Source organism: Sinocyclocheilus anshuiensis, unplaced genomic scaffold, assembly GCF_001515605.1.
Source record: "Sinocyclocheilus anshuiensis isolate Anshui unplaced genomic scaffold, SAMN03320099.WGS_v1.1 scaffold86, whole genome shotgun sequence".
NCBI classification, from domain to species: domain Eukaryota; kingdom Metazoa; phylum Chordata; class Actinopteri; order Cypriniformes; family Cyprinidae; genus Sinocyclocheilus; species Sinocyclocheilus anshuiensis.
Window position 1 is genome coordinate 3,896,513 of NW_015547662.1, and position 10,161 is coordinate 3,906,673.

Genomic DNA, 10,161 nt, shown 5'->3' on the forward strand with positions numbered 1-10,161 from the left:
ATGAGAGGAGAAAGAGAGAAAGAGAGAGAGAGAGAGAGAGAGAGAGAGAGAGAGAGAGCGTAAAGGAGGCTGTGGGGTGAGAATCTCACTCTAAGGCTCTCTCTCTCACACACACACATGGCTAAGCAAAGATGTAGCATATTCTCTCATCTGCCACAAAGACCCTTTCAGCTTGAGCAAACAGCCATGGCTTCAAACATTCTGCTATCTAAATATGCTGCGGTTAAAGATCAGAGCAGAATAAATAGAAAGAAAAACAACAAGATTAATATATAGCGAAAAAGAGTCAAATGATAAATGTGAATGCGAGAAGAATCATTCCAGCAGATCTTTCAGCAAAGCAAATGTAACTCGAACACATTCCCAGAGGTGTAATAAGCATTTTATATCTGTGAAATAAATCAACTCCAAGGGTAGATTTGAAACAGAGGGAAATAAAACTGATAAACTCAAAATTTAGCATTTGACATACGCTTTTATGTTTTTTTTTTATATAAGTAGTATAAACAGTTTTTCTTCATATTTATCACTTTATACTGTTTAGGCCTAATTCTAATCTGCTGCAAACCATATGGTGAATGATGCATTAATCACTGATGTTCTTTGATACAAAACTCTAAACTTTCTGAAACAACATAAAGAGATTATATTATTAGATTTGAATGTGATACTATATGATTAAATAGTTCTAAGAATGGTGACTGCTTTAAGACTGCATGGGAAGCCTGGCTCACTTAAAAATTTAATAAAAAAATGCAGCAATGTCACTCATCTACACTACCATCCAACATTTTGGAGTTGCTTTCATAAGTCTCTTGTACTTACCAAGGATTAATGTATTTATTTGATTAAAAACACATTAAAAACAGTAATACTGTGAAATACTATTACAATTTAACATGTTTTCTATTTGAAATTTGAATTTTCAGCAGCCAGTCTCCTGTGTCACATGATCCTTCAGAAATCATTCGAATATGTTTATTTGATGCTAAAGAAACATTTCTTATTATTTTTAATGTTGAAAACATTTTAAAAACTGCCTCATATTATGGAAACCGTGATACTTTTAACAGGCTTCTTTGATGAATAAAAAGTGTGACAGATTTTTTAATTTTTTTGTCAAATGTAAAAGTCTTTACTGACTCTTTTGATCAATTTAATGCATTCATGCTGAATAAAAATATGACTTTCTTAAAGGGGTCATATGATGCGATCTCAATTTTTCCTTTCTCTTTGGAGTGTTACAAGCTCTTGGTGCATAAAGAAGATCTGTAAAGTTGCAAAGACTAAAGTCTCAAATCCAAAGAGATATTCTTTATAAAAGTTAAGAGTCAGCCACGCCTACCTAAAACGGCTCGTTCTAACACGCCCCCACGTCTACATCACTATGTGGGAAGATTTGCATAACGCCGCCCAAATGTTCACGCAAAGAAAGAAGGCGTAACTTTTATTCTCGCTGTAGTATTGTTGTTGCCGTGGCAGCCATGTCGTGAAGGCGCTGTGTGTTTCGTTGTGAAAGCGAAACTACTTTGTTTGGTCTTCCAAAAGAGGACGATATCTGCTTCGTCATGCCTGGAGCTGATCCGTGTGTTCTTTTTAGCAACATCATATGACCCCTTTAAAAAAAAAAAAAATCTTACTGACCACAAACTTTTGAACAGTAGTGTAATTTCACAGTTTAGTGGTAGTTGGAGAAGCAGCTTTTAGGAACAACACTGCAGACACAAAACACACAAAATAGATTTTTATCCCTTATTAGGGCAAAATATGGAAGCAACACCCTATTATAATACTACTATTAAAAACGAATAACTTAATGAAAATTATATACTGAACATTGGTGTATTATTATAATATTGCCACTGTATTATTAAAACAATAAACTTGAGCAAATGCACTACAGCATTTTTATCTAGAACATCCAGAATATGATCATCCCCCAATGCGGGCCTCTTGTGGCTTATTAACCAAAAACTGTCAAATATATATATTTCCATTTATAATGCATGTTTTTGTACGTTTGCATTTTTGCACCACAGAGCAATGCAGTACATTATACTACCATGAGAAAAGTTTATTTTAATGCTACACTGTTACTTATTTATTTTCTTAAACTGTCAAATATCTGACCGTGACTTACCTCATGCTGATGAGGACATCTCCATTGCGGAAAATGAACAGAAGTATGTTTTCCTGTGTCACGTCATGAAAATTAGCACTTTTTTCATTGGCGAAAAACAGATCTGGCTTCCACAGGCACTGGAACATTTTTGGATCAACGGTCAATGCATCGGACTTAAAATCAGCTGGCAATCGCAGCCGTGGGTCATTCCAGCGCTGACGCAGAAATATATTAACACGGTAATCCTGGACATGAAACATACAGTTAGTCTTGGTACAATGTACTGTAGTATAAAAAGAGACAAATATACTGTCAATCAATCAATCAATCAAACGTACAATATTTAACAAGATTGTGTGCATAAATGACTAATATGGAATATATGACACAAAGAAAAGATTTGGTCGGATAGAATAAGTAAATAACACACACATACTAACTAATGTTTTTTTTTTTCTAACCATTGTGGTCTCCTGGATCGACCCAAAGCTGTTGATGAAAATGTTCACCTTATCCTCCACTGGGATCCCTGCAAACACATGAGAGCAATATAATCATGCACATCAACCACGTGTGTAAAAGATGTGTGCTATTCTCAGATTCCCCAAAGTGCAAAATAAATAGTCGCAAATGTGAGAGTATTTCGTGCTCTGTTGGATGTGAGAACTCGGGTCCATGGCAGATGCCCATTGATCTGATAGAGTTTGGTTCTGACATATTCTTATTCCGCTGGGTTCAGAATGACACATTCTAATTCCATAGGGTCTTGTGATCCTCGACGGAGGGGAATTTCCAATTACTCTGTACAATACATACTCTGCCATTCTCTGACACTGTGATTAAATTAGCATTCTAATGAGGTCATCCATTATGTTATTCGTGACTTTTGTGTAAAAAGTGCAAGTATTGAATTTTATAGTTGTTTTATGAACTTGCTAGAGGTCTGAGAGGCTTGATAATCAGGGTATGACATGAATATGAAAATGCGTCCAAAAATATCTGATGCAATTCCAAGTGAAAAAAATAAATAAGAAAAATAATGCCTAAATTGGTCGGCTGAAAAGGAAGGGCATATTCCAAAGACAAAATATTTTGGTAGCACTTTACACTAGGGCTCAATTCAGTAACATTAATGAATCCATAAATGTATAAATATATGATAATTTATGTTCATTCATAATTAATATCTCATAATATTTCATAATGTGTGTGTGTGTGTGTGTGTGTGTGTGTAGAAATTAAGAAATGAACATTCACCTACTGTATAATAATAAATGCAGTAAAAATATTGTTAACTGTTAGTTCATAATACCTAATGTATTAACTCAAGTATATTGTATTGTTACCAATGGAACCTTTTTGTCTGCTGTAAATGTGTTTAATGTTTTTGTGCATTTCTGAGTGGGCCATTTTGTTTATTCATTCACTATAGCAGGGTTTATTTAGCAAGGAAAATATGAAAAAAAAAAAAAGTCTATATTCTGAAATCTCAGTACCTTTGAAGTTTGGTCGTATTCGTGAATCATAGGTCATCATCAAGCGGTTGAGTATGTTGCTGGTTGAGTTGGCTGGGACTCTGTCCAAGTCCTCTGCTGATAACTGACTGGCAATGTCAAAAGAGACACACGCACACTATACTGGCAGTACATCACTTATCAAAGTCATACAATGATGTAACTTGCCCTGGCAAAGAGTCAAAGCCCTCTCAGATTCAAGAACTATTCATTATTCAACACATAATTCCTCTGGAATATCGTCTGCTATCAGAAGATGCAGTAAAACGCACAGACACTTCTTTATGCTTAGTCATTTAGATATGGACCACTGGCCCTGTATATGGCCTGAGGCCAATTTAGCTGGATCTGTTAGTATGTTATAGAGAGCATTGACAAGGACACAGCTGGTCCTGGACCAGTGCTAACAGTGCTATCCAGTCTGGCAGGCTCCAAAATGTATCGCCAGTCTTTCACTCTGCTTAACAGCATTGTAATTCTTCATGACTGACATCCTTGCATCCTTGGAAACCTTAAATGATTATGGGATCAGCACACATATGTGTGTATGCGAGTGTGTGTTACTGCCCGGGAGACTTACGAAGGACAGATGACTTGTTTGCCTTTTTTCCCCTTCTTGGGTTTGCCTCCTTCTTTGGCAGAGCTCTCTGCAGAGAACTGTGCTAACAGCATCAACAAGATCAGCCCTTTGAGAACCATGACTGCACACCTGCAACGCACACAGACACATTAGTCAGCAAAAACACTTTTGAATGTAACTGTGGCATTAATTTAACTATGGCATTTATTATGTTAAAGGGGTCATATGATGTTGCTAAAAAGAACATTATTTTGTGTATTTGGTGTAATGAAATGTGTTTATGCTGTTTAAGGTTAAAAAAACACATTATTTTCCACATACTGTACATTATTGTTTCTCCTCTATGCCCCGCCTTTCTGAAACGTGTCGATTTTTACAAAGCTCATCGGTCTGAAAAGCAAGGTGTGCTGTGATTGGCCAGGCGTTATGCAAATCTTCCCACATAGTGACATAGACATGTGGGGGCGCGTTAGAATGAGCCGTTTTAGGTAGGCGTGGCTGAATCTTAACTTTTATAAAGAATATCTCTTTGGATTTGAGACTTTAGTCTTTTCAACTTTACAGATCTTCTTTATGCACCAAGAGCTTGTAACACTTCAAAGAGAAAGGAAAAATTGAAATCGCATCATATGACCCCTTTAATGCCACCGAAACATATATAAAACATCAGTAATAAAGGAATGTAAAGGATTTTTCTTCAAATCGACAGTTCAGCCAAAAAGTAAAATTTGCTTAAAATTTGCTCAACCTCTGGCCATCCAAGATGCAGATGAGATTTGGAGAAATGTAGCATTGCATCACTTTCTCACCAATGGATCCTCTGCAGTGAATGGGTGCCGTCAGAATGAGAGTCCAAACAGCTGATAAAAACATCACAGTAATCCACAAGTAATCCACAGCACTCCAGTCCATCAATTTACGCCTTGTGAAGTGAAAAGGTATGCGCTTGTAAGAAACTAATCCATCAGCAGGGCATTTTAACTTTAAATCATCACTTCTGGCTAAAATATGAGTCCATAATCAAGATTACTTTTTTATTTCAATAAGCAGTATATAGACAAAGGATATTTTAGAAGCAATGGTTTAATTATTCTCAATAGTGAATTTGTTTCTTACAAACACCTTTTCTCTTCACATGACATTAACTGATGGACTGGAGTGGTGTGGATTACTTGTGATGTTTTTATCAGCTGTTTGGACTCTCATTCTGATGGCACCCATTCACTGCAGAGGATCCATTGCTGAGCAAGTGATGCAATGCTACATTCCTCCAAATCTGTTCTGATGAAGAAACAAACTCATCTACATCTTGGATGGCCTGAGGGTGAGCATATTTTCAGCACATTTTAATTTTTGGGTGAACTGTTCCTTCAATCATTTAATTTAAACAAGTTACTGCTTAATAGATAACCATGTATATTCTAGTTGAAATTAAATTCCTCTTTCAAAATAAAATTGAATGAATGAATGAATGAAATACAACTAAAAAAAACAGCTACATTTCAAATGAGGTTGAACCACACCACATTGTTTGCAGTCAACATGCTTTGATGATATTGGGCCAAGAACGATCTTTTGTAAAGGTTGATGGATTTAAAAAAAAAAATTCCCATAACAGGGCTGATTGAGCTGGTTGAGGCCAAGATATAATACAGCGCTAAAAAAAAAAACATTTAAAGAAAAAAATCCCATTATTTAATGGAATAATATTAATATCACCTTATTATAAGTGACGTAAGAAAGATCAATGCATGTTTTCAAAGGCAAAAGCATAGCAGGGCTGAATAGAAAGTGAGGAATAAGACAAATTCAGAATTTTCTCAGAAAGTAAACTATGCCAACTATGGCTATATGCTGTATTGTGATCAAAGCTTTGTCGAGTTATTGAACTTTTTGACTGTGATTTCCCAAGAAAATAGAAACAGTTCACTGAACACACATTCACCTGAGGGCAAGTTGTCATAGCTTTTACGGTCTAGGTTGTCACAATGAAATATTAAATTGTCCATTATACAATGGGTATAGAAAATAATAACCCCACTTTAAAATAATCACATTTTGTTGCTTTGCAGCCTGAAATGAAGACAGACAGTTTGTTTTATCCAGCTGTGTTTACTCAGTGCAACTTATAACATCCAAGTGAACACTACCATGTCAGGTACATAAAACCAGTACATATCAGGTGTAGCTAATCACCTTCTCAACGGCACACAAAGCCATTTGACTTTCAACTGTGATCAGCTGTGCTCATTTTGATTAGCTCAACATGACAAGAGCTTTCCTTTCCTGGAGTACTTCAGTCCTTGGTAGTGCAACTGAAGCAAACAATCAACTATGGGTGGCAAAGCACTGTCAAAAGATCTCCGGGATAAAAAGTTGTGGATAGGCACAAGTCAGGAGATGGATACAAAAAAATTCAAAGGCTTTATCAATGCCTAGAAGCACAGTGAAGTCTATTATTAAGAAGTGGAAGGTATTTGGTACAACACAGACCCTCCCTGGATCAGGACGTCGCTCCAAACTGAATGAAAGAGCAGGAGGAAACTGATCAGAGAGGTGACCAAGAGTTACAGCAACTCTGAAGCAGAAGAGTGGTCATTGTGTGCATGTGACAATATCACAAATTATTCACAAATGTGGCTTGTATGAGGGGGTTGCAAGAAAAAAGGCACTCCTCAAGAAAGGCCACATGCAGTCAGACTGAGCTTTGCCAAAACACACCTTGAAGATTCTGAGGCAGATGAGACTAAAATTGAATTATTTGGCCTCAACACCAAATGATATTTCTGATGAAAATCCAATACAACTCAGCATCCAAACAACAGCATTCCTACAGTAAAGCATGGAGGTGGTGATGTCCTGTTATGGGGTGTTTCTCTGCAGCAGGGACTGGAGCGCTTGTCAGGATAGAAGGAAAAATGGATGGGGCAAAATACTGCCAAATTCTTGAGGAAAATCTGTTGCCCTCTGCCAGAAAGTTGTCAATGGGAAGAAGGTTTCCCTTCCAACATGACAGTGACCCAAAGCACCCAGTGGTCGAAGGAGAAAAAGCTGAACGTCCTTGCATGACCTAGTCAGAGCCCAGACTTAAACACCACTGAAAATCTGTGGAATGACTTGAAGACCACAAACACTCACCATCAGATTGAACTGAACTTGAGCAGTTCAGCAAAGAAGAGTGGGCAAATATTGCAAAGTCTAGATGTGCAAAGTTAGTAGAGACAAATCCCTACAGACTAAAGGCTGTAATTAAAGCAAAAGGTGGTTCAACAAAATACTGACACAAGGGGGTGATCCTTTTTCCAACTCAGTAATTGTTTTTTTCATTTATTTATTTTTTCTGACATGCTGGTTATATCTTTCACTTGGATGTTAGAATTCACAAAATTTTTCCCAATGTAAGAATGGGTTTTGAACTAGATGCTTGTACAAATAGGCCTATCTCAAAGTGTTTGCTAGTTGAGTATCTTGATAGAGAAATGTCTCTTACTGAATAACAATCTCGTCCAAAACCCCTGGGACAGCTTGATAGTCGCGCCTTGATCAGACCTTGAGAATAATGTGCAGATTAATGAACGTTAATAAGAGCGGAATGAAAAACACTCGGGACCGAATCCAGCACTAGAGATCCGCAGTGGAAGCACGAGAGAACACTCATCACACCGTTAAACACTCTTCCAGACATATACACGAAGACAAATAAAGACACTGGTAATTAGTCACTCTAAGAACTTGAGAAATCATGCTGAACCGAAATAAGCGCGTCAGTGAGAACGTCTGTAGCCTACATATGACCGTATAAAGACACGCAGCCTTACCTTCTGAAGAAAACACAGCTGATATTAGTGTCCCTCGCTCAAACACGCGGCTGACATTGTACGTACATCCACGCTCCGGATTCAGGTTCGGTGTGGGTGATGGAGCTGTCCCGCTGCAGTGATGCTGATGCTGAGCTCTCGCGTGATGAAGCAAGCTCCGTCCCGCACCGGCGTCACTTTCTCCGCCTGCATTTAAGTCACGAAACCCACTGAGCTACAGTACCATTTAGTGAATTTGAAGATTTAAACGACCTGTGTTATCCCAAATCAGAGTAGAAGAAATGTAAGGTGTAAAACGCAGCAGCCCATCCACGTTTAACAAGAATCACTGTGATTATATTAAGCGAGAGACTTAAGAATTCACGAGATGTTAGTGGTTTTGTGAACAGCTCCTCCTCACCTCGATGTGTCCTTTGTGTCACATTAAATCACAACCCTCTCTGTGAACAGATTTACACTGAGCCCACAGAACTAAATGAGAGCATGGGATGGGCTCTGTGTGTGAGAGAGAGAAAGAGAAAGAGAGAGAGAGAGAGAGAGAGAGGAAGTGGCAGGAAAGATAAATGATCCCATGGGAGAATGGGAATGAGAGAGCACGAGTAAGATTCACATAAACAATTTGAAGGTACCCTGAGAATAAGATGAATTGTATTTAAATTTTTCATTAATTAGATAACAAATATATAATGTGTGTGTGTGTGTGTACACACACACACTCACACACACAATTTATCAATATATAATTATATATTTATATAAACATAAGATACACTGATCAAAACAAAATAATAAATAATCTTATTCTCTCTATATACACACACACGAATAGCATATAAATTAATTATTATTAATTATAATATATATATATATATATATATATATATATATATATTTGTGAAGCCATTCTGCTCACAGCGTGGCACAACGCCAGCATGCTGCAGATGAGACACACACACTCTCTCTCTCTCACACACACACATACACACACACACAGGACAGCTTCATGTTGGTCTTTATGAATTACAAACTTACCTCAGCATTTCAGATGCTGTAAAACATCAGCCCTCACACCTCTATCACACACACACACCAACTTGTGTCAGATGTGGTAGTTTCACAGGTGATTTATGATTGAAAGAAAACAATTACAGTGAGTGGCTATCATTCTTATAAAAGTGATCATTGCACAATGACATCCACCCATATACTACAAAACAAGCCAGATGCTATGCCAAATATGGAACATGCTTTCATGCCTTCTACACACATAGAACACACACACCATCTGTCCAGGGCTAACAGGAACACAATTCATCTTCTGCTTTGGCAAATTTGACCACTACGAATGAAGAATGGAACTCACAACCAAAGACAGAGCAAGGTTGGGTCATGCATGCATTTCATTTTTGGGTGAACTACCCCTTTAAAGCACATAATTCAATCTCAAAGCACAGATAGACCAGCAAATAAGTCATTACAATTACAATTTTACAATTGGTATATTACAGCTTATTCAAAATGCAGAACATTTGGCCTTAAAGTCAAAAGCAGTGGAGTAAAGCTAAACTTTAAAAGATAAGAGTCGCCGACTTCAATCCTGTTTGTTATAAAATTTAAGGCCACATATAAAGTGAACGGACAGTCCAACTCAACATAAATGTCAGCACTTGGGTGGTTAGATTAACGGTCTTTCTCCTTTCATTAGCTCACACGGCAGTGCTGAACTCTTGTGGCCAAGCTAGAAAACAGCAGTACAAACCCCTCAGATTAAAGCTGATGTGTCATTTTCTTCTTTACCAGGTTAATGTGCAGAGATAACATTCATAAATTGATTTCCCCAAAAAATATAAATTCCGTGGCTGTATTGTTTTCAACATCGCTGTGTGTTTGAGCCACCTGATATAGCAACATTATTTCATTTTCATTATTATAAATGTTCCTAGTCACCCCTGAAAGTATATATTTTACCTATAAGATCCTGTAGAAATACAGTTTAGAGTAACTATACAGATACTGTATACTGTATATTTATTTTTTATTCTGTATTTTAAGATTAATAAACCATGATTGCAAATTGCTACAATATGGCTAAATAAAAAAAAAATATATTTTTGATTGTTCAATAAA

The 10,161-nt window shown here is 37.1% G+C and overlaps 1 protein-coding gene across 1 annotated transcript in view; it reads right to left on the bottom strand.

Annotated features, from left to right (window-relative positions):
• LOC107702391 (glycine receptor subunit beta-like) overlaps positions 1-8,440 on the bottom strand; it is a 20,350-nt gene extending 11,910 nt beyond the window's left edge. Inside the window, exons 1-5 of the mRNA XM_016504701.1 lie at positions 8,035-8,440; positions 4,217-4,345; positions 3,619-3,725; positions 2,584-2,651; positions 2,141-2,367 (exon numbers count right to left, since the gene is read on the bottom strand). Coding sequence (XP_016360187.1) covers positions 2,141-2,367; positions 2,584-2,651; positions 3,619-3,725; positions 4,217-4,335 — 521 coding nt within the window. The 5' untranslated portion in view covers positions 4,336-4,345; positions 8,035-8,440. The remainder of the gene's footprint in view (positions 1-2,140; positions 2,368-2,583; positions 2,652-3,618; positions 3,726-4,216; positions 4,346-8,034) is intronic.
• Between the last annotated feature and the right edge of the window lie 1,721 nt (positions 8,441-10,161).